The sequence below is a fragment of the Pseudophryne corroboree genome, chromosome 4, assembly GCF_028390025.1.
Source record: "Pseudophryne corroboree isolate aPseCor3 chromosome 4, aPseCor3.hap2, whole genome shotgun sequence".
NCBI classification, from domain to species: domain Eukaryota; kingdom Metazoa; phylum Chordata; class Amphibia; order Anura; family Myobatrachidae; genus Pseudophryne; species Pseudophryne corroboree.
Genome location: NC_086447.1, coordinates 714,430,770 through 714,458,397, shown reverse-complemented (window position 1 = coordinate 714,458,397; position 27,628 = coordinate 714,430,770). Strand labels below are relative to the sequence as shown.

General features: G+C 46.9%; 1 protein-coding gene across 4 annotated transcripts in view; it reads left to right on the top strand.

Moving 5' to 3' along the window:
• Positions 1-27,628, top strand: part of LOC134910211 (interferon-induced, double-stranded RNA-activated protein kinase-like) — a 237,276-nt gene that overhangs the window by 174,872 nt on the left and 34,776 nt on the right. For all 4 annotated transcript variants that reach the window (XM_063917985.1, XM_063917983.1, XM_063917984.1 and 1 more), the window contains one exon: positions 13,072-13,264. In XM_063917985.1, coding sequence (XP_063774055.1) covers positions 13,072-13,264 — 193 coding nt within the window. The remainder of the gene's footprint in view (positions 1-13,071; positions 13,265-27,628) is intronic.

Sequence of the window (27,628 nt, the reverse complement as noted above, 5' to 3'; positions counted from 1 at the left end):
ATGTTTGCTAACTGATATAGGTATTTCACAAGATATACTTATTGTGTATTTTTCTTTTTGATTTATAGTCACCATATATCTCTTGGATTCCCGGTTTGTGCTGACACACTGCACTGGGAGTTCTTGCTAGGTATATCGCTGCTAATATTGTACTAGGTTGACTGATATTGAGCTTATCATTATGTACGCTACACGGGGCAACGGAACTGGGGCTTCTCCCACATTTAGTGGAGGTGATGCTGCAGACACTTTTAAGGAAAACATGGCAGCAGAGAGTTCAGGTTCTGGGGGTTCCTTACCTCCCAGTGGGTCTGTAGCACCGGGGGCCAATAATGACCTACCTTGGGCTACCTTCTCCACAGTAGTAAATACGCTGATAACAAAACTTCGCCCCCTGTGGGACCTCCTATGCCAGTGCAGCAGTTTATGGTCCCTGCAGTCAATCCGCTGTGAGCAGATCAAATCTCATCTCCGTTACAGCACTTGAACCGATCGCTGACTAAAAATAAGTCTCACTCTCGCCCACCTAAGAGTAAGATGTCTTCTAAACAGGTCTCTACTTCCTCACAATCCACCGCTGTTCCGGAAACATCCTCTGAGGAGAATGGTGCATATACTGACCCCACAGACACTGACTCTGATGCTTTTGATGGGGAAGGGAAGTCACTGGTGGATGTCCCTGATTTGATTGAGGCTATCAGGCTCATTCTTCAAGTCTCTGATGAACCTGAGCCTGAGGCTGTCTCTAAAAATCTGGACAGATTTTAACGTAAGAAGGTGGTTAAACAACTTTTACCTCATTCTCAACACCTGGCTGACATACATCAGGAATCCTGGGAAAATCCGGGAACAAGATTCACACCGCATAAGAGACTGTTGGCTTGCTATCCTCTCTCTGCAGAGCTTAGTAAAAATTGTGGAAACTCCTCCGCCTGTAGATTCTCAGGTGGCAAGACTGGTAGTTTCTTCAGCTCTGCCAGTGACTACCGTCACCTCTCTGAAGGAACCAACAGATAAACGTGTGAAGGGTTGTTTAAAAGCGATTTACACCCTAACGGGGGCTGTGCATAAATTTCTCACACCAAATAGAAAGGACATATGGCGCTACCATAGATTTGCGAACATGTTATAATTTTATATATTTTTTATTTTTTATGTATTGTACATTGATTCTGGGATGGCCAAAGCACTTTATAATATGTCCCCTGAATGGAATGATCTTAACACCACCAAGTGGATGGAATATTGAATGGGCACAGAGGAACGAATTACGAGCACAACAGCGCTATAGAACGCAAACAGGAAGTTGAATGCTCGATTTGGAACGCAAACGTCACATCCGGGTGACGCTCTTCCTGTCTGGTGCCGAGAATACAACGGTGGAACGCACACGTCACCGTGGAGTGACGCACTTCCGGGGTTATGCCGGAGCTCCACCTGAGAATCCAGGTGTATTGGATAAGAGTGATGTATAGGGGTATATAAAGGGGCTACTTTTAGGTGAGAGTTATGCTTCTGATGAAGGTCGTATGACCGAAAACGCGTTTGAGCAACTTCATTTTCACTATTGGACCGCTGTGACCCTGCACCAGGACTCTGAAAGATTTATCCTGACTATTTCCATCTGGGACTGACAGGCTTCTGGGACCGGTGAACAGTGGAGATTCCATCTTGGGTGAACACCAGATTGTGTGGTGATACATGCATTGTTTTTAATTGTTAAATGTGAGTGTAATTGTCCATTAAAGTCTGTTTATTTTATCCAGACTCTATTGCACTATGTACATCTGTTTAAAGTTCTAGTACTACGGAGTGAGACCTCAGGACTAGGAAGAAACAGCTATATGTGGATAATATGCAAAATATATTCCTTTTCCATGTGAGTGGAACCAATAAAGGGGATTGATAAGACTGAATATCATCTGGTGTTGCACTATTCTTCTTTTTTATTTTATAGATTTACGGATCTCCATTTTAAAAGGATGTATTTGTACTAAGTATCAAACTTTTAGAATCATTGGGACTTTTTAATTACTTAAGAGGTGTAAAAATCTATGGTAGCGCCATATGTCCTTTCTATTTGGTGTGAGAAATTTGTGTTTTTAAAATCTTGGTGAAGGATTTCTTTGAAAGTACATAGGCGGCCACTATAATTGGTGTAGCGCGGTTTGGAATATATCTTTTGTCTTTGTTGCGGGGGCTGTGCATAGACCAACCATTGCAGCGACATGGGCTGCTGAAGCTGTTGAAGCATGGGCTCAGGAGCTGGAGGCGGAGCTACCTTCTAACGCTTCTGATCATGCTAGACAACGTCTCTCATATATTGCCACGGCTTCTCTTTACCTTAAGGGGCGGCTTCTGATGCCGGGGAGCTGGCGGCCAAGGCTGCCACTACGTCCATTTTGGCTCGACGTATCCTTTGGTTGAGATCCTGGTCAGTAGATATTGATTCTAAGAAAACTCTGGAGGTGCTTCCTTTGAAGGGAGACATTCTTTTTGGAGAAGACCTCAATAAGATTGTGTCTGACCTGGCCTCTGCTAAAACAGCTTGCCTACCAAGTACGGCTCCTTCTGCACCGAAGGCTAAAAGTACTTTCTCTCTGCCCTTTCGTCCTCCAGGAAAGGCAAAATGTCAGGCGTACCCGAAATAAGCTCGTACTTCCACACCTGTCAAGCCCAGACCAAAGCGGGCCTGGGCTTCCCGTCAGCCTGCTTCTAAAACTGAAACGCCTGCCACATGACGGGGCGGGCCTCCCCCTGGGGGATCCCAGGGTGGGGGGCCGGCTTCTAGGTTTTGCCCAGGAATGGTTGAAGACCACTTCAGATCCCTGCTTAAGGGAAGTCGTCACTCGAGGTTACGCCGTATACTTCAAGAATCGTACCCCTCATCGATTTTGCCTGACAGACGTCCCTTTGGACCAGGTGAAGGCAAACGCTCTTCATTCTGTAGTACAATCCCTCCTGACCATAAGAGTGGTAGTACAGCTGCCTCTAGCTCAGAGAGGCAAGGGGTACTACTGTATTCACCGCTGTTTCTACTCCCGAAACCGAACGGGCCCTCGCTGCCCATTCTCAGTCTCAAGTCCTACGCTCTATTGTTCTGGCCTTGGTGCCTGGGGACTATATGGTCTCCCTGGACATACAGGATGCCTACCTGCATATTTCTATTGCAATGTCATCACATCAGCAGTACCTGAGGTTTGCGGTGGGCAACCTTCATTTCCAATTTCGGGCGTTAACTTTTGGTTTGACAACGGCTCTGCAAGTTTTCACCAAAGTAATGGCGGTAATGAAGGCTGTACTCCGCCGTCAAGGGGTCAGGATCCTGCCGTATCTGGACGATTTGTTGATCCTGGCAAATTCCCCAGAAATTCTCCTGCGTCATCTAGATCTGACTGTCCAGTTCATGAAAGCCCATGCTCGGAGCATGGTGCACCTGGAATTGTTCTTGTCTCAGGATAAAGTCCTGAAGCTTCAGGACAGGATTCGATGCTTTCTATCTCGTCCGCAAATGTCGTTACATTCGGCAATGCAAGTGCTAGGTCTCATGGTGTCGGCTTTCGACATGGTGGAGTATGCTCAATTCCATTCTCGCCCTTTGCAGAAGTTAATTCTTGCCAAGTGGGACGGCCTGCCTCACTGGATCAGATCTCAAATGATATCCTTGTCTCCGGAGTTCCGCCTGTCACTGAGCTGGTGGCTTCAGGACCATCGATTGAGCAAGGGTCGTCACTTCTGGATATCCAACTGGGTCCTGTTGACGATGGATGCCACGGTGTTGGAACAACCCTCCCTTCAGGGTCGGTGGACCGAGGAGGCGTCTCTACTCCCGTTATACATTCTGGAACTGCGGGCGGTGTTTAATGCACTGAACCTGGCCCAGCACTTGTTACAGAACATATCTGTTCAAGTACAATCAGACTACGCCACCACGGTGGCTTACATCAATCATCAAAGCGGCACTCGAAGCCGCATGGCAATGAGGGAAGTATCACGGATTCTTCAGTGGGCAGAACGCCATCTGCCGGCCATATCCGCAGTGTTCATTCCGGGGGTCCTAAACTGGGAAGTGGACTTTCTCAGTCGTCAGGACGTACACGCCGGAGAGTGGAGCCTCCATCCGGAGGTCTTTCAACTTCTCGTGGACAAGTGGGGCCTTCCAGATGTGGACCTGATGGCGTCTCGACACAATCACAAGGTTCCGGTCTTCGGAGCAAGGACAAGGGATCCTCAAGCAGCGTTCGTGGACGCTCTGGCAATTCCATGGAACTTTCATCTGTCATATGTGTTCCCTCCGGTGTCACTCCTGCCCAGAGTAATATGGAAGTTCAAGCAAGAAGGAGGAAACCTACTTCTGATCGCTCCAGCGTGGCCCAGGCGGCACTGGTTCTCCGATCTACAGGGCCTCTCGCTAGATCGTCCCCTTCTACTTCCACAACGACCAGACCTCCTTGTTCAGGGCCCTTGTGTTTACCAGGACTTGGCTTTGACACCGTGGCTTTTGAAGCTTCCGTCTTGAGGGCCAAGGGTTTTTCTGAGAAGGTCATTCAAACTATGTTAAAGGCCCGTAAGCTGGCTTCTGCTCGGATTTACCATAGGGTCTGCTATTCTTACTTTGCTTGGTGCGCGTCTCATAATCATGACGTTTCAAGTTTAGTATGGCCAAACTGTTGGCCTTTCTACTACCGGGCCTGGACTTAGACCTTCGTCTTGCCTTCCTCTTGGTTTACATTTCTGCCTTGTCGGTTTGGTTTCAGAGAATGATTGCTACCCTACAGGATGTTCATACTTTCACTCAGGGTGTGTTGCATATTCAGCCTCCTTATGTACCACCCGTGCCCCTTGGGAGCTGTCGGTGGTTCTGGAGGCCTTGCAAGAGTCTCAGTTTGAGCCTCTTGCATTTGCAGACCTTAAGTGGCTTTCCCTTAAGGTTTTGTTTTTGTTGGCTATCACTTCAGCTAGAAGGGTCTCAGACTTGGGTGCCAAATCCTGTATGTCCCCCTATCTGATTTTTCACCGTGACTGGGCGGTTCTTAGAATGCATCCGGGTTATTTACCCAAGGTGGTGTCTTCCTTCCACCTTCATCAGGAGATTGTAGTTCCGGCCTTTAGTTCTCCTGAGTTGTCTTCCAAAGAGCGGTCTTTGGATGTGGTACGACCTCTCTGTATCTGTGTGAAGAGAACTGCCTCCATTAGGAAGTCTGATTCTCTCTTTGTACTGTTTGGATTTCACAAACGTGGCTGGTCTGCTAACAAGCAGACCTTGGCCAGATGGATTAGAATTAGAGATGAGCGGATTCGGTTTTACTCTGATTTACTCGGTTCTCAAAACGGCATCTTATTGGCTCACGGATGTCACGTGTTTTGGATAGCCAATCAGATGCTGTTTTGAGAACCGAGTAAATCCAAGTAAAACCGAATTCGCTCATCTCTAATTAGAATGGTAATTGCACATGCTTATGTACAGGCTGGCCTTGCAGCTCCTGCTACCATTAAAGCCCATTTTACTCGGTCTGTTGGACCTTCTTGGGCGGCCCGCCGTGGTGCGACCCTTAAACAGTTGTGCAAGGCGGCTACGTGGTCCTTAGTGAATATGCTCATAAGGTTCCATGCCTTCCATACTTTCGCCTCCCAGGATGCTTCCTTTGGACGCCGGGATCTTGTGCCCGCTACAGTGCGTCCCCTCCCATAAGGAACTGCTTTAGGACATCCCCGATGTTAATCCTTGTGGAGCCCAGTGTACCCAGCAGTAGAAAACGATATTTATGGTAAGAACTTACCGTTGTTAAATTTCTTTCTGCGAGGTACACTGGGCTCCGCAAGGCGCCCACCCTGACGCACTTGGCTTCTTTGGGTTGGTATAGCATTAGCCGCTGACACCCACTCCTGTGGTGAGTGTGTGGTACATGTGGCTACTAACGATTGTCGTCTCTTTTACCTGCTACTGCATTGGGCTGGTTAACAAAACTGTGCGCCTGTGCACGGAGCCGGGGTGATATAGGAGGCGGCACTATGCATCTTGGGAAGAAGGTCAAAGCTTTGAGCCTGTTGGTGCCTCGGATCAAGATCCTACTCTACACCCCGATGTTAATCCTTGTGGAGCCCAGTGTACCTCTCAGAAAGAGATTTAACAACGGTAAGTTCTTACCATAAATCTCGTTATTATAGGCTCCATAGTACCCGGTGGTGAAGTCCAGCAGAGGGGATAAGGCGCTGACCCGTGGCCCCTCCCCCAGCTCCAGGCACCATCTACAGCAGGTGTTCCCGCCCTGGAGCTGCATCTCTCCCTCACTCCCTGTAAGTGTTTGGGAGCCATTTCACAGAGCTGCGCTGATCCTGGGACTGCTAGGCACGGTCTCCTCTGTAAAGCCGGCTGCCTTATCAGCGCTGTGCATTTACAGGACATTTAAGTATTCTACATGTCATTTAGACAGCGTTCGTTAAGAACAAGTGCACTACTATATGAATATTTATGTACAAGTATTCTGTGATATACATCCAGTGTTTACTGTGCATTGTTATATCTGTATACATACATATCTGTGTAGTATTACTAGTCCTGTGCAGTCTTATTGTTTGTGTAATAATTTCTGCGTTGTACCTGTGACTGTGTGAGCCTATAGCTGCTGTGTAGATTCTGTTCTTTGTATCACACACATTGCTATCACTATATTCTGTACCCTGGGGAACTAAGTGCGTCATGGTCTCATATACCATATAGTAGACTTGTCCAAACTGCGGCCCTCCAGCTGTTGTGAAACCACATATCCCAGCATGCCCTGACACAATTTTGCTGTCAGAGAATGCTAAAGCTGTGTCAGGGCATGCTGGGCTGTGTAGTTTCTCAACAGCTGGAGGGCCGCACTTTGATAATGCCTGCCATATAGTGTTCCACAGGATATACTATTTTGTGTTTTTCACTGTGTGTTTCAGTCACCTCATGCCACTTAAATCCTCTGTTTGTACTCTGCATTGCAGTCACATATCTTAGGGTTTTTTTGTCAGGTATTGTGTTTGTCTGGCTATATTGTACTGATACGCCCTAAGGCTACATTCCCAATAATGTCTGCTGCACAGGGCGGGAAATCCGCAGACGCTCCAGCAGTGCTGGCGCCACAGATTTACCTGGGGAAATTATTTCTGCTGAGGGTCCAGGTACTGGGTGTACTGCATTCCCTAGTTAGCCCGCAGCACCTGTGGCAGATCTACCTTGGGCTGCATTTTCAAATATGCTGACTACGCTTGTAACAAGACTTACGCCTCCTGTGGGACCTCCTGTGCCATTACAGCCACATATTTTCCCTGTAGTTAATCCACCATGGGTGGATACACTGTCAACCCAGTTACAGCAATTAAATCAGTCCTTGGTTAAACAAAAACCTAACCCTCACCCTACTGGGACCAAAGGGTCATCGAAGCCGGCCATTTCTTCCTCACAATCCACTAATATTTCAGATGATTCTTCCGATTTGGATGGGGAATATACTGATCCATCAGATGCTGATGCTGCTTCTGATGAAGATTCTACAACACAGGTTGATGTTCCTGACCTGGTGGAGGCGATCAAGCTGATTCTTCAGATTGATGATGAGATTGAGTCTCCTGATACGTCTAAGAAACCTGATAAGTTCAAACGTCAGAAGGTTACTAAATTAGTCTTACCACATTCTGACCATTTAATTGACATACGTCAGGAATTCTGGTCTTTTTCAGGAAAGGAATCTTTCCTGTCTAAAAAGATGCTAGCTCGTTATCCTATCTCTGCGGAGTTGAGTAACAAGTGGGAAAACCCGCTACCAGTGGAGTCACATGTAGCCCATATTGTGGTGTCATCTGCCTGTCACCACTGTCACCTCTTTGAAGGAACCGACGGATAAGCGTGTGGAGGGTTGCTTGAAGTCTATTTACACTCTTACAGGTCCTGTACATAGACCCACTATGGTAGCATCTTGGGCTGCAAAAGGCATTGAAGCATGGGTTCAAGCAATTGAGGAAGAGCTACATCTGAATTTTTCTGACACTGCCAGACAATAACTGTCCTATATTACCACAGCTTCCCAGTATATTCAGGAGGCAGCCTCTGATGCAGGCGTTATGGCGGCCAAGGCATCTGCTACGTCTATCCTGGCTCGCCGGATTCTGTGGTTACGGTCCTGGTCGGTGGACCTGGACTCTAAGAAGACCTTGGAGGTACTCCTTTTTAATGGAGATATACTATTTGGAGATGATCTGAACAAAATTGTGACCGACTTGGCATCGGCCAAGACTGCGTTTCTCCCAAGTACTAATCCTTCGGTTCCGAAGACTAAGAGTACTACTTTTCATTCCTTTTGACCTCCAGGTAAAGCAAAGGGTCAGGCGTACCCGAGACAGGCTCGCACTTCCAAGTCTTCTAAGTACAAACCTAAACATTCTTGGGTCGCCCGTCAGCCTGCTTCCAAATCGGACAAGCCTGCTTCATGACGGGGCGGGCCTCCCCCTGGGGGACCCCAGGGTGAGAGGCCGACTTCTGCAGTTCGCCCAGGTATGGTTAAGGACCACTTCGGACTCCTTGGTGCAGCAAGTGGTCTCTCACGGGTACTCAATCTCTTTCAAGAGACGCCCCCCTCGCCAGTTTTGCTCAACGGTTATCCCTTCGGGTCCATTAAAACCGCAAACTCTACATTTGTTTGTCCAATCCCTCTTGGATACAGGAGTGATAGTGCCGGGGCCTCTGTCTCAGAGAGGCAGGGGATACTATTCAACGCTGTTTCTAGTTCCTAAGCCAAATGGATCCTCCCGACCTATACTCAACCTCAAATATTTGAACAAATTTGTGAGGGTGTCCAAATTCTGTATGGAAACTCTGCGCTCTATTGTACTGGCTATGGAACCTAAGGACTAAATGGTATCCCTGGATATACAGGATGCTTACCTACACATACCTATTGCCATGTCGCATCAGCAATATCTACGGTTTGCTATTGGCAACCTTCATTATCAGTTCCAAGCCTTGCCTTTCGGACTGACCATGGGTCCTCGGATCTTCACCAAGGTCATAGCGGTCATGACGGCCCTTCTCCGCCGTTAGGGTATCAGGATCCTGCCGTTTCTGGAACTCCCCAGAAGTTTTCCTTCGTCATCTGGAACTGACGGTCCAACTCCTGCAAGCCCAGGGGTGGCTCATCAACTGGAAGAAATCCTCACTGGTCCCTGCTCAGAGCATGGTGCACCTGGGGGCATTACTGGACACACCCAACCAACGTTTGTTCTTGTCTCCAGAGAAGGTCCTGAAACTTCAGAACAGACTCAAATACTTCCTCTCTCGCCAAAGAGTGTCGATACACTCGGCGATGCAAGTACTCGGCCTCATGGTGTCGGCTTTTGACATGGTAGAGTACGCTCAATTTCATTCCTGCCCTCTGCAGAGGTTAATCCTTTCCAAGTGGGATGACCATCCTCACCGGATCAGGTCTCAAATGTTCTCCTTGACTCCGCAGGTTCGTCTGTCAATGAGTTTGTGGCTACAGGACCAACAATTGAGCAGGGGTGGTCCCTTCTGGATTTCCAACTAGGTCCTCCTAACGACGGATGACAGTCTGCAGGGTTGGGGCGCGGTGTTGGAGCAACACTCTCTCCAGGGTCGGTGGACCAGGGAGGAATCTCTACTCCCGATAAACATTCTGGAATTGCGGGCAGCGTTGACACTGGCAATGATGGAAGTGTAAAAAATTCTTCGGTGGGCGGAACGACATCTACCACCATTATCGGCAGTGTTCATACCGGGGGGGTCCTCAACTGGGAAGCAAACTTCCTCAGTCGTCAGTACATAAACGCCGGGAGTGGAGTCTTCATCCGGAGGTCTTCCAACTCCTTGTGGACAAGTGGGGTCTACCAGATGTAGACCTGATGGCGTCTTGACACAATCACAAGGTTCCGGTCTTCAGAGTAAGGACAAGCAGCGTTCGTGGATGCACTGGCAATTCCATGGAACTTTTGGCTGCCATACGTGTTCCCTCTTGTGTCACTCCTGCCCAGGGTACTACGGAAGTTCAAGCAAGAAGGAGGAATACGGCTTCTGGTTGCTCCAGCATAGCCCAGACGGCATTGGTTCTCAGACCAGCAGGGTCTCTCGATCGAGCGTCCTCTTCTACCTCCTCAACGCCCAGACCTCCTCGTTCAGGGCCCTTGTGTTTACCAGGACCTTGCAAGACTGGCTTTGACGGTGTGGCTCTTGAAGCTTCACTCCTGAGGGCCAAAGGATTTTCTGAGGCGGTTATTCAAACTATGTTGAAGTCCCGCAAACCGGCTTTTGCACTGATTTATTATAGTGTCTGGAATTCTTACTTCACCTGGTGTGCTGCTAAGAATTATGATACATACAAGTTTAGTACTTCCAGACTTCTGGCTTTTTTGCAACAAGGCCTGGATTTAGGACTTCGCCTGGCCTCCCTCAAGGTTCACATTTCTGCCCTGTTGGTGTGGTTTCAGTGAAAACTTGTATCTAATCCTGACGTTCATACTTTCACTCAGGGCGTACTACGGATTCTGCCTCCCTATGTCCCTCCTGTGGCTCCATGGGATCTATCTGTTGTTCTTATTCCATTTGAACCTCTTGAGTCTGTGGACCTTAAATGCCTTACGCTTAAGGTCATTTTTCTGTTGGCTATTGCCTCTAGGAGGGTGTTAGACTTAGGCGCTTTGTCCTGTTGTCCACCCTTTCTGATTTTTCACCGTGACCACAGTTCTTAGAACTCGCCCTGGTTATTTACCTAAAGTGGTGTCAACTTTCCACGTTAACCAAGAGATTGTGATTCCGGCCTTTATCTCTCTTGGTTTGTCCTCCAAAGAGTAGTCTTTGGATGTAGTACGGGCTCTCCGTATATATGTAGAAAGGACTGCCTCTATCAGGAGGTCAGATTCTCTTTTTGTACTTTTTGGTTTTCACAAACGTGGCTGGCCTACGAATAAGCAGGCCTTGGCCAAATGTATTAGAATAGTGATTGCACAAGCTTATGCGCAGGCTGGACTCCCAGCTCCTGCGGCTATCAAGGCCCATTCTACTCGGTCTGTTGGACCTTCTTGGGTGGCCCGCTGTGGCGCGTCCATGGAACAATTGTGCAAGGCGGGTACGTGGTCCTCAGTGAACACGTTCATAAGGTTCTATGCCTTTGATACTTCCTCCTCCCAGGATGCTTCCTTTGGACGCCGGGTTCTTGTCCCCATGAGGGACTGCTTTAAGACATCCCGATGTTATTCTCTGTGAATACCGGTGTACCCCGCTGCAGAAAAGGAGATTTATGGTAGGACTTACCATTGTTAAATTTCTTTCTGCGAGGTACACTTGTTTCCACATGGCGCCCACTGTGACACACTTAGCTTTTACGGGTTTGTATGGCATTAGCTATTAGTCCCTTTTTCTGTCTTGAGAATGTGGGTCTATGTCACTAACATCTACCGTCTCTTTTACCTGCTACTGCATTGGACTGGTTAACTAAACTGAGCTCCATTGCCTGGAGGCGGGGCTAAAAAGGAGGCGGTACAGTGCATCATGGGAACAGTCAAAGCTTTAGCCTGTTGATGACTCGGATCAAGATCCAACTCTACACCCCGATGTTATTCCCTGTGGAAACCAGTGTACCTCGCAGAAATAGATTTAACAATGATAAGTCCTACCATAAATCTCCTTTTTATCTAATGTGGATATGGTTTAATAGACAATGACAATAAACAATAGCAAAGGCATCACAGGAGGATCATGGTTATGCCTTCCCTGTAATCTGTACCCGCTACCACACTCTCGGTGCCCCCTGTGTAAACCCCAGAAAAACATGTATACATGTCCCCCCTCATAATTTATATTTTGCAGCTTACACCCTACTCACACTTGCTGCAGCAGGTGCACATATGAGCAGTCTGGGCAGTTCCTACTTATTGACTGTCACAACGAGTACTCTGTTTGAAGGGCTTCCAGGTGGTGCTCATACAATTCCGCTTGCCCAGCAGTCCTTTAGCCTCCTGCTAGGCTTCACCTTTAGTAGTCACCGTTCCAGGGTGAATTAGGTCCACCCCGTACTCAGATGCCCCCAGGACTTATGAATGGACAATGTGTCTATTGGAGGCTGGGCAAGAGAATGGTATAGTGCTGAGAGATGCTCACAAGATGCAACCTGGATGAACTGCCATAAGTAAACAGGGAACGCTGCCTGCCTCCAGCATCCCCGTTGCTAGGAGTCTGGTGGCTCCCAACGCCCGGTGTCCGCCTGTTGCTAGGTGCTGGACGGGGGCCAGGAGGCATTGCGCCCGGTGACAGCCTGTTGCTAGGCACAGGCAGGGATCAGCAGGGGATGTGGCGTCTCAGCTCACAGGCAACGGGCGGGACGCACGTGTCCTGCTGCTGCTAATATTGACTATGTCTGGAAACCTATACAGTGCCAAATGTGTGCCCATCAATACACATGGAGAGCCACCTGGAAACATATTAACACACACAGACGTCTTATGAATGGCACTGCAGCATCAGACATTTTTTCTCCAGCCCCAGGGTACTGCTCTAAGGGGTCTATTTATCAATTATTATTTGCGGGATATCACCCAGAATGGGTGTTTTGGGGGTTCCTACAAATAAGTATGCCCAGATGTATATTCAGGGGACTACAACAGCAGATGTCGGAGAGATCTGCTGCAATCCCCTGTTGAAGTAAGGGGTTGTGTAAAGATTGAAATGCATTGAGACCCGCCTTATGGCATAGTATGTGTCACATATTTCGAGTCGTCCTCGGCAGTGGATTGTCTGGAATATTCTCGGATATCTCCTGATTGCTTGTCAGTGACTTAGAAGCAGGTGCAGTAGCAAAAATCATTAAACTCCAAGAACATCAGCATTGTGTGTGACCGCTTGTGTTGTAACAAAGAATCATACATTTTAATTAGTAAGGAGATATTCTAATACACACATTCACAATAGTACTTTGATTCCAAAATCCAGGCTTGTGGATGCCATTGAAAATGCCATTCTAATTGTGAAATTGTACTCTGCAGGCTGTATTACTCTAAAATATAATGTATATACTGTTCCTTGGTAATTGGCAGTGACATTGGTGAAAAGCCGGAGACTCTTTTTATTCAAATGGAACTATGTGAGAATGGGACCTTGGAAAAATGGATCAAGAAGAGGAACAATAAAAGGATTCTTAACAAACCCAAAAGTCTTGAAAAATTTCGTCAGATAGTTGAAGGAGTAGAATATATTCATGAGCAACAACTTATTCACAGAGACCTAAAAGTGAGTATATATGTACAAAATTATCTATAACAAACGTATGAAAGATTATATACTAAAACAATATATGTGGTTACTTTAAGTAAAGACCCAGAATGCCGCCTCTGCTTCACTGAATAAGCAGTTCAAATTAGTTTTATATACACAGTACAGTGCAAAAGTTTTAGGCAGGGCTGGAAAAAATGCTGCAAAGTAAGAGTGCTTCCAAAAATAGAAGCTTTAATAGTTTGCATTTTGTTAACTGATAAAAATGAAGTGAATGACCAGAAGAGAAATCTAAATCAAATCAATATTTCAATATCTAAATCAAGGGGTACATTCAATTAGGGTCGGATCCATTCTGATATGCATTTGTCGGAATGGATCTGACAACCCCTATTCAATCTCATCTCAATTCGACTTTTAAAAAGTCGAATCGAGCTGAGGGACTCAGAGGAGGAGAGAGGAGGGGGGGGGGGGGGGGGGGGTGAGCCGCCGGGAGACCAGCAGGGACAGCCGTGGCCAGACGGAGGAGAGCAGCGCTACAGTAGCACTGCAGGAGGTTGTCTCACAGCCGCCAGACCTCACGGCAGTGTCCACCCGGCTCCAGCAAGCATGACCTCACTTGCTGGAGCCGGGTGGACGCTGCTGTGAGCGGCGCGGCTGTGAGACATTCTGCTGCAGTGCTGTGCTGTAGCGCTGCTCTCCCCTGTATGCCCGCGGCTGTCCCCCGTCTCCCTGCGGCTCTTCCTCCTCTGGGTCCCACATCTCAGTCCGACATTTTTTTATGTCGGACTGAGATGGTCGGAGACGGGGCCAAATTCGACAGGATTTGGCCCCGTTTCACTCAAAAGTACGTGAATCGGCAGCTATACCGCCGATTCATGTACTATTCGACAAGTCGAATTCCACGACTTGTCGAATAAAAACTGATGGGATTGAATAGGTTAAATCACTATTCGACCTTAAAAAGTCAAAAACTGCTGTCTTTTCGACAGACGGCAGTTTTCGACCCTAATTGAATATACCCCCAAATCTCCCTTTGCCTTCAAAACAGCATCAGTTCTTCTTGGTACACTTGCACACCGTTTTTGATGGAATTCGGCAGGGAGGTTGTTCCAAACATCTTGGAGAAGTAACCACAGCTCTTCTGTGGTTGTAGGCTTGCTTAAATCCTTCTATCTATCATGTAATCCCAGACAGACTCGATGATGTTGATATCAGGGCTTTGTGGGGGTCATATCATTTCCAGGAGTCCTTGTTCTTTTTTACACTGAAGATGGTTCTTAATGACATTGGCTGCATGTATGGGGTCGTTGTCCTGCTGCAGAATAAATTTGGAGCCAAACATCTCCCTGGTGGTATTGCATAATGGATAAGCAACTGCCTGTATTTCTCAGTACTGAAGCACAAAGAAACGGACAACATTGAGGACCGTAATCTGCCAAAGAAACAATGCACATCAGATGAAAGACATAACATGCTTACTTCCCTTCGAAATCGGAAGATGTCCAGCAGTGACATCAGCTGAGAACTGGCAGAAACCAGTAGGACCCAGGTACACCCATCTACTGTTCGGAGAAGTCTGGCCAGAAGTAGTCTTCATGGAAGAATTGCCACCAAAAGCCATACCTTTGTGGTGGAAACAAGGCCTAGCAGCTCAAATATGCACAAAAACATAGGAACTGAGATGAAGAAAAATTGGCAGCAGGTGCTCTGGACTGATAAGTCAAAATGTGAAATATTTGGCTGTAACAGAAGGCAGTTTGTCAAAGGGCTGGAGAGCGGTATAATAAAGAGTGTCTTTAGGCAAAAGTTAAGCATGGTGAAGGTTCCTTGAAAGTTTGGAGATGCATTTCCGCAAATGGAGTTGGGGTTTGGTCAGGATTAATGGTGTCCTAAATGCTGAGAAATATAGGCAGGTACTTATCCATCATGCAATACCATCAGGGATGCGTCTGATGGGCTCCAAATTTATTCTGCAGCAGGACAACTACCCCAAACATACAGATTAAGAACTATCTTCAGCATAAAAACAAGGAGTCCTGGAAGTGATGATATGGCCCCCACAGAGCCCAGATCTCAACATCATCGAGTTTGTCTGGGATTACACGAAGAGACAGAAGGATTTTAGCAAGCCTACATCCACAGAAGATTTGTGGCTCGTTCTCGAACAACCTCCCTGCTGAGTTCCTTCAAAAACTGTAGGCAAGTGTACCTAGAAGTACCTGGAAGAATTGATGCTGTTTTGAAGGCAAAGGGTGGTAACACCAAATATTAATTTGATTTAGCTTTCTCTTCTGTTCATTCACTTAGCATTTTAATTGATAAAAATAAACTATTAACACTTCTATTTTTAAAAGTATTCTTGTGTTGCAGCATTTTTTCCACACCTGCCTTAAACTTTTGCACAGTGCTGTGTGTACGTATGTATGTATGTATGTATGTACATATATATGTGGCCGGACAGCCCTGGTAGCCACATGGACAATGGCGGCTGTGGCACTGAAGGGGTTAATCCCTAATGCCCGGCGCCATTAGATGGACAATAGGCGCTTGGCGCCACTTTTCAAATGTGCTGGCGCTGGGCGCCATCTTTAACATGTAATGGGTGCTAGGCGCCGTGTATTTAAAAATGTTTTAAAATTGTATTTAATGTCTTCACCGCGGTCCCGGACCTCTCCGGCGACCGCGGCAGTGAAGGAGCCCCCCCCCCCCCCCGGCACGCTGAGCTGTGTGTGCGCGCCGGGGGAAGAAGGGAGAGCCGCTGCAGCGGGAGCTTGCCGCCGCCTCAGCCCATCGAAGGTGGCCAGCTGCGGCAGCCGGGATGAATGTCCCGAGCTGCTGGACGGCAGGGGGGGTGCGCCACAGAGGTCAGTGCCGCACACAGGGGACCGGACTAGCCGGCTCCCTGCGCGGCGAGGGCACCAGAGTGCGCCGCTCATGGGGGACCGGGCTAGCTGGCTCCCTAGCAGCGGGGGTGAGCAGGATGGTGAGTGCTACGCTCCCGGCACCTCAGCGCTGCAAGGAGCGCAGAGCCTCGGCGGCCGGGACAAGCGTCCTGAGCCGCCGGTCTTCAGATCAGGGGGATGCGCCGCACCGTGCGGCGAGGCCACCAAGTGAGTGCCACACTGGGGGGACAGGAAGAGACAGCTCCCTGGACCCCAGTGGCAGGCATTGCACAGGCAGGCTGGAGGATGGGGGAAGCCAGCCCCATAACTCCAGCACTGAGAGAGAGCCCTAGCAGCCAGGCTGCAGGGCTAGGGGAGCCCAGCGCTGAGCAATGGGCACAGTATTTAAAACAAAACATTGTTTTTAAAAGTGTATATATAAAAATATATTGTGTTGTGAGGCACTGCAGTGCCTGGGTATGTGGAGCCTGTGCAGGGCACAGGCTCAGTCAGGGGCGGATTGGGAGCATAAAGCGGCCCTGGAATAATTTGTACTAGTGGCCCCACATGGGCAGCACCAGAGGTGTAAGGTCTAGCCATGGGCCATGGCAGCAGCACCCTCACCCCAAGACTTTCCAGATAGTAGGCATGTCCAGCATCAAGGGGGAAGATAAAAATAAATATTATGAGCACATTATATGATACACCTTCAGAATTTAGGAAACTATATAATTCTTTAGTAAGATATATTTTCTTATTACACCAACCGAATCCCAATCACTATTCACTCAATCTTATATGTCAGCCAAGCAGGCAGACAGAGCATACACTAGATCATCTGCAATCACAGGCTAAGTGGCAAAGTAATTTTCATATTTGCTAATTATTTTGCATCTTATTCATTATGTCTATAAAAAGGACCACATGTTCTCAAACAAAACAGGCCCCACGGGTGCGTCGGCCCACCGGGAATCTTCCCTGTGAACCCTGTGGCCAATCCTTTTCTGGGCTCAGTATATATTTAACAGAAGTGTACAGTGTATTTTAAATGTATTTTAAGGTAAAAATGCACTTACTTGGTTGTGTGTCCCAGGAGGGGGGAATCCATGGCTGTGCAGGCTGATGGATTCTCCCAGACCTTTACCCCAAAAACGGAATGCTTTCTCCTCCTGCCTCAGACTTGAAAGTGGCATTGGAAGAGAGAGAGGAGAAGCTCAGCTTTGAAACAAGCTGAGTGGTTTTCTGGAGCTCCATAGGGATCACCCGTAATGGCCAGGAAACCCTGACCAGGGGATCTAGGCTGCCCAGCTCTGGAGCCTGAATCCAGGCCGCAGACAGTGGGCTAGGTCCCAGGCAGGTTTCTGGAAGTCAGTTTAGGCGGAAAAACTTCCCCCAACCTAGACTGAATGGCACCGGGGCGTATCCTGATCCTCCAGGATGGGACGGTCAAAGGAGAGTGACTACTCCCCACTGTCCATAGAGGACAATGGTAGCTGTGCATGTGACCAAGGCATGCACAGCCCATGGGTAAACATTGATTGGTTGTAAACCACAGGGCGGACTTACTCCCTGTGGTATTGTGTATTGGAGTAGGATAAAAGGAGGGCAGTTGCCTCATGAAAAGTGTATTATACCAGTTTCATTCTGCTGTAACATCTGCTGTATTGCTGAGTTCTTTTCAGAACTATTTGTTGGCATTAAACATCATCTGCCTCAAGAAGACCGCTTCATCTTGTGACCTACAGGGCTATGCCAAACATAGCCCTGTTCTCCGACTGTCCAGGGAGCACCTAGCGTCTCCAAGTTCCGCCTTCCGCCAGCTACCGGTAGAGGCCTAGTCAAGCGACTAGTGGGGATTCATCAACACCACACAGGTGTGGTAAGGCAGCGTGTTGGCACATACAGAGCAGAACCATGGTTCCAAACACCACGGCAGGTTAGGAGTTTGGTGGTGGCAGCGTAAACCCGCCCACTGCGCAGTCAGTAACAGGCGGTTACTGACGGTAAGCGGGAATCCCCTATGTGGTCAGGTCCCGTGTGACCTAAACATCCATTCTGTGTACTGGGGACGGGACGCGAAAGTGGTGAGGGCTTTCGTACGGGACCGTCCGGTCACAATAATATATATATATATATATATATATATATATATGTGTACTCTTTGGAACAGCTCCCACTATATAGGAGCAAAATGTGTTAGAGAAGGAGCCTGTTGCCCATATATCGGCTATGGAGGACCCCATAGCCAGATTAAGTGGGGGGGGCGCAGGAGATACTGTACCTCGGCCCCCCTCTGTCAGGGGGCCTCCCTGCTGGAACACACTTACATTAGCTCTCCCTCTTATACAGCAGAACCATGTAGCCAGAATGCGAGCAGGACAATGGCCCTCATTCCGAGTTGATCGCTCGCTAGCTACTTTTAGCAGCCGTTCAAACGCATAGTCGCAGCCCACGGGGAAGTGTATTTTTGCTTTGCAGAAGTGCGAACGCTTGTGCAGCAGAGCGCCATTTTGTGCAAAACAAGACGAGTCCTGTAGTAACTGATAAAGCTGAATATTTATCGTATATAATACCCTTTATGAGGTCTAAGAACACTGTACGCTATCTACGTATGAAGTACCGTAAGGGTACGCTCGTTGCGTAACAATCGCTTAGCCGTAGTCGAGACGCTCAAGCGTCACGTTCGCTCACGGCCAAGAGATCACAGGCAGGCACGCTATTGGCTGCTGACTAACGTAATGATTCGCTATAGCGTAGCGGACGCTCGGGACCACGAGGAGATCGCCAGCGGCGCTGACGCTAACAATGTTAAACTTTTAAACCTAAACCATAAACAATGTATTGTGCAGTAAAATCTTAGTGTAATGATAGAGTGTAAATGCAACACAGTATAACCTTATTACCTTTAAAGCTGTTCTAGCGTCACCGACGCTCTGAGAATACTTAACACTACAAGAAATACACAGATACCGTGCTCAGGGTCCAACGCCTAATATATATATTATGAATGATATACTTGCAAAAGAATTAATACAAATACAAATCATACACTACAATATAACATAGACTACCTAACCAGATAACTACACAGGAAATATAATACAATTACTATTTAAGAGAAAATAAGAGAGAAAGAGGAGGAGAGAGAGAGAGAAATTGGCCCACAATAACAAGAAGATCAATATAGTTGCGGAGAAAAACTTACGCACAAGGGGAAACGATCGCATGCGCCTCGATATCCAGCTCCCGATTATCAGCAATGAGAACCGTTGAAGAGAGTGAACTGGATATGGTCGGCCTGCCTATTTATGCCCCACACACAATACAATTCAATGGTCCCTACAATCTCATTGTTCATTGGACACAGGAATTCGGCTTCGCATTATAACAAAAGGTCATAGGTTGATTCATACAGGTGGGCTGTGACTGCTTCCAACTGTTCAGGTGGGTGGGATACTGGGTTTCCCGCCGCATGACTAAATAAGAACAAATAATAGTAAATGGACATAAACTTCTTATGTCCATAACTATTCGCACGAGCGATTAATCCGCTCCAAACCAACACCGGAATATTGCTATTTAAATACTCTTCCGATGGGTACCAAACACCACTGTATGACCCCTGTTAGACCCTTCGTACAATACAAAGAGGGATCTCTCTGTTCAGGAACATGCTATGTTAACTAAACTTTCAGAATCTATCAAAGGGACCATGATCTACAAAATACATTATATAGTGAAAATATGTAATGATTGAGTCGCACGCTACGATCACATAAACTCTACCGTAAATACGCATACCGTGCGCCTGCGGGTGCCCGCGACTGTGAGTATGCGCACGTACGGGAGAGCGTACGCATGCGCAGCACGGACCTGTGTGAGGTGCAAATATGGTAGTGTGCATAGAGATATTTTTCTGACTTTGACAGTCCACCCTTTGGCAGTCAACAATAACTGCCACCTTCTAAAACATTTCAAAAAGAGAAAAATATATGTCAGGGGTTAACACATTTACATGGTTGGGTAGGGGAGGAGAGGAGAAGGTAGGAAAAGGGTATGACCTAGTGAGATAGCAGAAGCATGTGTGTATGAGTCCATGTTTGGGGGGTCATGTATCATCGTGCCGTACGTGTTTTAAATCAAGCTTCGAGGTATTGCGAAGTATACATTTGAATTCCTTCTTATCCCGTGGTACGGGTCTGTGGATGGGCTGTCAAACTTTACCGAGCTCTTTTCGGCTTTGGTTGTAACAAAATGGGGGAGCACATTTTAGTTGATGATACATGAATGGGGGAGATATGTGATTGCTGATATCTGTGCCTGTATTCCCTATCGACTATGTGTGCCATTACCTGAGGGTTGTAGAAATGTAGAAAAGACATAATTACGGTAAATGCGGTGGTATTCTATGTCGGGTAAATGTACATTCGTCGATTGAGGTCTTGTTTGGTGTCTGTTGAATGCAGTCTTCTTTGTGCTTTTGCCCATAAGGTGCGAGCAAAAGCTGTCAATGTCCATAGATTTACAAAAGTGTTGGGCTAGCGTAATTTTAAAATTTCTAGGGAAACTGGGGATCCATGGCATAGTTCATCAAAAATCTGTGTATCAGGTTGTCAAAACTTCTTCTTTAATCCATCTGTTGTCTGTATATCGGCACATCAAATTCCTCGTCCAAGTGGGTCTTTTTACCTTGGAGGAAACGGAAAAACAGGTGAAAGAAACGGACCGTAGAAATCGCATTTTCATCACATCATTGTTTCTACCGTTGGGTCATAAATCAAGTCCATTGGAATTACAGTTTCCTCACTCCTTAAACTCATTACCCTAGTACGACGATTGCACCTCATCAAAGCCTGACCGCATCTAAATATCAAACCAATCGTTATGATAACACCTAAGATACATAGGAGAAACCTCCCAACATCCATTATGACTCCTTGAGCCCAGTCTCCTAAACCAGAGAACCAATTTCGCGGGTTCAACCATGACACCCAACCAGTCAGCTCATTACCTACAGCAGCAAGAGTGAGATTGTGTCTCCTGCGAAATTCCCACTTCAGTTGGAGAATATCGTCCATCTTTTGGTCTATGACCTCGACCGGATCCTCGGTGCTATTCGTAATATATGTGCAACATTTCACGCCGTATTGTGTTGCCAGTGTGACACAATATCCGCCTGTCACTGCTGTGAGGTAATTAAGAACCATTCTATGCTGTACCAGTTCTGTTTTATAAGCCTGAAGTTCTCTTCCAGTATACCTAAACGTGTCATCATACATTTCAGTGATATTATCTAACAAATTGGCGAGCGCAGATATGTATTTATAATTCAACACTCCTCTGGCGGTGCGAGTGATGTCTAACGCGATTAGAAACTGAATCCCGGTGGATTCATGGATCATGTCAGAGGCCGGATGCTCTGTTCTTTCTATCAGGTGCTGTTTAACTACGTGCTCGTAATGGGTGTGAGTATAAGGAGTTTGGGCAACACGGTGTATGTCTTTCATTTTGTCATGTGATACAGTCATTACTTCAGGCAGTACTTTTCCAATATAACACAATCCTTCAGAGTTTGGGGCAAGCCACTTGTACGCCTTTCTCCCGCATATGAAATATACATCATCGGGGAGAACATATGGGACGGAGTAGGACATAACCATATTACACACCTTCCATGTGAAATCTCCTAACCCTAATTCTTCCATCTGCTTAGTACACGTATCAGGTTGTACGATATGTGCACAGTATCCTGGTGATACCTCTCCAACTCTCGTAATCCTATTTCCTAAGGTATACCTATACCGGAAAGATTTTCCTCTACTGGCTATGTGGCGTATAAGCTCTGTATCTGTAGGCATTCTATCTGCTCTATGCGAAAAGGTCATGGTTTGATTACTCCATGACACTTCCCAATTTCCCGGCTTTCGGGGATTGGAGATGTTAAAACATAATAGGGACCTATCCACATGGTATTGGTGGAGCTTCAAACTAGGAGGGCTGGAGATATTAAACCTCCTGTCCACCGGTCTCCCACCACTTAACTCAAGTACCTCCCCTAACGTTAAAGGAAATGGTACTAGCCCTGATTTGCTATGACCTTGAGGTACTTGAGAGCATACCCAACAATCTGTTTTATTTAACACACTACCCACTAAGGAGTGATAGTCACTCAATGGATGCCGGTCCATATGGATATTAAAACTGGATTGGCATTTCTTTATGCACCCATCCTCAATGACATTGTTACAGAGCCGACAGATACAGTTTTCTTCAGCTAACAATCCTTCACAATTCCTTCTATGGTCAATGCTATCGGATCGTTTTCTGATACTCGCCTTTACTTGTTGGTTAAGTTGTTCTTGGAAAACTACGCCTCCATCTCTGTCATCAGAACCCATTCCAGAACCTCTCTCGACCTCCATGGTACTCTCGCCGGAACAGACTGCTCTGGTCAACATCATGGTCAACAGGAAAATCCGGATCACAGTCTCTTGGGGCAAGTCCATCTTGTAGGAGGAAACGGAGAAGAATGAGAAGGGGGAAAAAATAATTTGAGGGAGAGGGGATGGGAAGTTGGAGAAAAACAATAAAAGGGAACAGGGGATCGACAACTGCTTTTGGTCTTGTGATTTTCAATGCTCAGGTGCCGCCTCAATCCTCCTGGAACAGACACTCCAGTGATACAACCTCTACCGTCTGTTCCTTATCACGGGGCCTCTCTGGATCAGCAACCTTTTTACAGTGGGACGAATGAACCCAAGTCTCTCTCTCAGCAACCTTCAATGCTGTAGTGCTAGTCAATAAGACCTGGTATGGTCCTTCCCATCTGTCAATAAGGCAACCTGAGCGTAGAAAATTCCGTATCATTACATAATCCCCAGGTTCAATGTCATGACAATTACTATCTGGTAAATCAGGAATCACTAACTTCAGATTATCATTTTGGTTCCTTAACTGTTTACTCATGTTAATCAAGTATTTTACAGTCACTTCATTGTTACACTTCAAATCATCCTGAGGGTTAATCATAACATGCGGTTGTCGACCAAACAAGATTTCAAAGGGAGATAGATTAAGAGGGGACCTGGGAGTGGTTCTGATGCTGTACAGTACAATGGGTAAAGCTTCTGGCCATGTCAATCCTGTCTCTGCCATCACTTTACTCAGTTTATTTTTAATAGTGCTGTTCACTCTTTCCACTTTCGCACTCGCCTGTGGACGGTATGGAGTGTGCAGCTTGCTATCAATTCCCATCAATTTACACATTCCTTGAAAGACATCACCTGTAAAATGGGTACCCCTATCACTTTCGATAATTCTAGGGATACCATATCTACATACAAATTCCTGCACAATTTTCTTAGCAGTAAACATAGCGGTATTTGTGGCCGCCGGAAATGCTTCGACCCAATTTGAGAAAACATCTATACAAACAAGTACATATTTCAAATTTCGACAAGGGGGTAATTGAATAAAGTCAATCTGTATTACCTGGAAAGGGCCGCCGGCAGGTGGGATATGAGATGGTTCTGTTGGTATTGCCTTTCCGATGTTCTTTCTCAGACAGGTAAGGCATGACATTGCCCTTTTACTCGCATGAGATGAAAATCCTGGGGCACACCAATATGCTCTTACCAACTTGCACATCCCTTCCTTGCCCAGATGAGTCAGCCCGTGAGCTGCCTCAGCTAAACATGGAAGGTATGCTCTGGGGGCCACTGGTTTACCGTGTCCATCCGTCCAGAGTCCTGAGGACTCCTGACCATATCCTTTTGCCTTCCAGACTGCCTTTTCCTGTGTGGAACACAAATTTTGCATCTCACACAACTTCTGTGTGTTGATGGTATTAAATACCATCAGTTGTGTGGTGTCTGTCTGTCTGGGGGTAGCAGCTGCTAATTTAGCAGCTTCGTCTGCTCGGCTGTTACCAAGTGATACTGGGTCTTGGCTATATGTGTGTGCTTTACATTTGATAACAGCCACTCTGTCGGGTTCCTGTATTGCTGTTAGAAGCCTTTTTATGTGAGCTGCATGCGCTACCGGTGTACCAGCTGCCGTCATGAAATTTCTGAGGCGCCATAGGGCTCCGAAATCATGGACTACCCCGAATGCGTATCTAGAATCGGTGTAGATATTGGCTGATTTGCCCTTAGCCAATTCACATGCTCTGGTTAGGGCGACCAGTTCAGCAACCTGGGCTGAGTGAGGTGGGCCTAGCGGTTCCGCTTCTATGGTGCCTTGGTCATCTACGACTGCGTATCCAGTACACAAGTCTCCCGAGTCTGACTGTCTATGACAACTACCGTCCGTGTAGAACGTAAGTTCTACATCTTCCAGTGGGTTGTCACTGATGTCAGGCCTTGCGGTAAAATTTTGGGTCAAATATTCCATACAATCATGTGTGTCTTCCTTTGTATTAAATTCTCCTTCCCCACCACTCTCATCCTCCACCCTTTGTGCCTGTCCAGGCACACCTGGGAGATATGTTGCAGGATTTAATGCACTGCATCTCCTTATGGTGATGTTTACGGGGGCCATTAGTGCCAATTCCCATCTTGTAAACCGCGCTGATGAGACGTGTCTGGTTTGGGCAGAATTTAACAAGGCTGACACTGCATGTGGTGTATGAATTGTGAGGTTGTGACCTAGCACGACGTCTTCGCTTTTCGTTACTAGCAATGCTATCGCAGCAACGCTTCGCAAGCATGTGGGGAGGGATCGCGCTACCGTATCTAGCTGAGCGCTGTAATATGCTACCGGCCTGCTGGCATCACCGTGCTTTTGGGTTAGTACGCCTGCCGCGCAACCAGCACTTTCTGTTCCGTATAGTTCAAAGGGTTTCCCATAGTCTGGCATACCCAATGCTGGTGCCTGCGTTAGGCACTGTTTAAGTCTCTCGAATGCTGTCTCAGACTCGTCTGTATGCGAAATCCGATCAGGTTTGTTTGAGGAGACCATCTCCTGCAAGGGTAACGCTAGAATGGAAAACCCTGGGATCCAGTTATGGCAATACCCACACATTCCTAAAAATGTTCTGATCTGTTGCTGGGTTTGTGGCAGAGTCATGTCTCTAATTGCTTGAATTCTATCAGCGGTCAGGTGTCTCAGTCCTTGTGTTAGACAGTGTCCCAAATATTTTACCTTAGTTTGGCATAATTGTAACTTGTCTTTGGAAACCTTGTGTCCTGTGTCTGAAAGATGAAACAGGAGCTGTTTCGTATCCTTCAGGGATGCTTCCAATGAATCAGAACACAGTAGTAGATCATCCACGTACTGTATTAATACTGATCCACTCACTGGTTGGAAAGACTATAAACAATCATGCAAAGCCTGGGAAAATATACTTGGGCTATCTATGAATCCTTGTGGTAATCGAGTCCATGTGTATTGGACTCCTCTGTATGTAAATGCAAACAAATATTGACTGTCAGGGTGCAGAGGTACCGAAAAGAAAGCGGAGCAGAGGTCAATAACAGTGAAAAATTTCGCAGTGGGAGGGATTTGCATTAGGATGACAGCTGGATTTGGCACTACGGGGAACTGACTCTCAACTATTTTGTTAATCCCCCTTAGATCCTGCACTAGCCGGTAACCCCTCCCCCCACTCTTTTTAACAGGGAAGATGGGACTATTGGCAGTGCTGGACGTTCTTACCAGAATGCCCTGTTGTAGCAAGCGCTCTATTGCCTCTGCCCTGCAGATTGGCATCTATGGTCACTATGATCTGCTGCCAAGTTGACAAAGGTGGAACCCATTCCAGGTTGATGCTCACAGCAGAGAGTGATGAGTTGTCTGCAACAACTGAAACACTTGAGATACCAAGTTGGGATTCGTACGAGATTAACAGGCAAGAAGTTGCAACTGAAACATCTGCAAGTGGAAGCTCGTGTATGGAATCATCTTAAAGCAAGATACAATCCTGCCAAACAACATACCATCCTGCCCTTCAACTTCATGCAGAGCAGAACGGAGACCCGCTTGGCAGAGAGCAGGGCAAGAACCTGCTTCAAGGCGGCCATGATCTTTTCTTCTTCTGACAGGAGTAACTTGGTATCGAAGAGGAAACCCAGGAAGATCATGCTCTGTGAAGGGATGAAGTTGGACTTCAGGAAGTTATTCATTCGTTTATTCTGTTCCAACGTTTCCGGGGTCAGCTGCAGATGAGACTAAAGCAGAGTTTCTGAGCTGGTCTTGATGAGGAGATTGTCCACATGTGGAGAATCATCACTCCCAGGTACCTCAAGTGTGCCACCATGATAGCCATGACCTTTGTCAATACCTGCTGAGCTATGGCCAGACTGGAGGGCAGTGCCCTGAACAGGTAATGATCACTGCGCACAGCAAATCTGAGAAGGCAGTGATGCCCTTTCCAGATTGGGATATGTAAGTATATTTTTCATGGCAACAAAAAACTTCATAGAATTGAAGACCATACAAATGGAATCCATCTTGAACTTGGAAATTCTCAGATATAAAGTGAGCAGGCTTGGACTGGCCCACAGTGGTACAGGGGAAACCACCGGTGGGCCCCACTGCCTGGGGGTCCACCTCCTGCTCTAAGGATCAGGTTCCAGACTGTGCACTTGAATTATACATTATACATATGTTACCTTATACTGGTCTATGGTGTATTTTCTACAGTGCATTGCTGTTATTAATCTGTTATTAATCTGGTACAATATCATGCATGTAGCATCTGAATTTACTGTGTATATTTATGAAGGGGCCCAGACATTGCACTCTCTAATGGTTAGTCAAACCAATGAGGTGGCAGACCCCACCCCCTCTGCAGACTGACCACACCCCTACACATGGGCCCCTACCACTGCATTCCCCTGGAGGGCCCTACATGCCCCAGTCTGACACTGAAAGTGAGAGTCTTGAGGTTCAAGATGGTCTAAAAGTACAGATTCGCTTTTGGGATCAAGAACAGGTGGGAGTAAAACCCGGATCCTGCCTCATCTATACAGGAACAATTACCTCCGCAGGCGGTAGGAAAGAGATTGACCATTGAAGGGTGAGACATCTGGTCTTGTCCCATGGAAGCTGCGTTGTGAAAAGATACTTGGGCCGAGGGCCAAAAAAATCTTGGATATAAACTCGTTAATTGATTTTTTCCCACCCACCAAAACGAGAAGTAGTCGCCCCACTGGTCATGAAAACAGAGAAGATAGGCCCCCACCACAGACCAGTCCAGGTGGATAAATGCCCTGTCTTTTCATCAGGCTTCAACCAGGGACACTTGCACCATTCTGACTGCCCATCTCTTTGGTAGTCCCCATAAGAATCTGTGAAGTAGCTTTGTGGCTGAACTCCTCGTGTCCTACCAGAAACATGAAAGGACCAATAACTTTGGGGGTAATTCAGAGTTGATTGCTGCAGCAAATTTGTTGTTAGTTGGGCAAAACCATGTGCAGTACAGGTGTGGCAGATATAACATTTGCAGAGAGAGATAGATTTGGGTGTGTTATATTGTTTCTGTGCAGGGTAAATACTG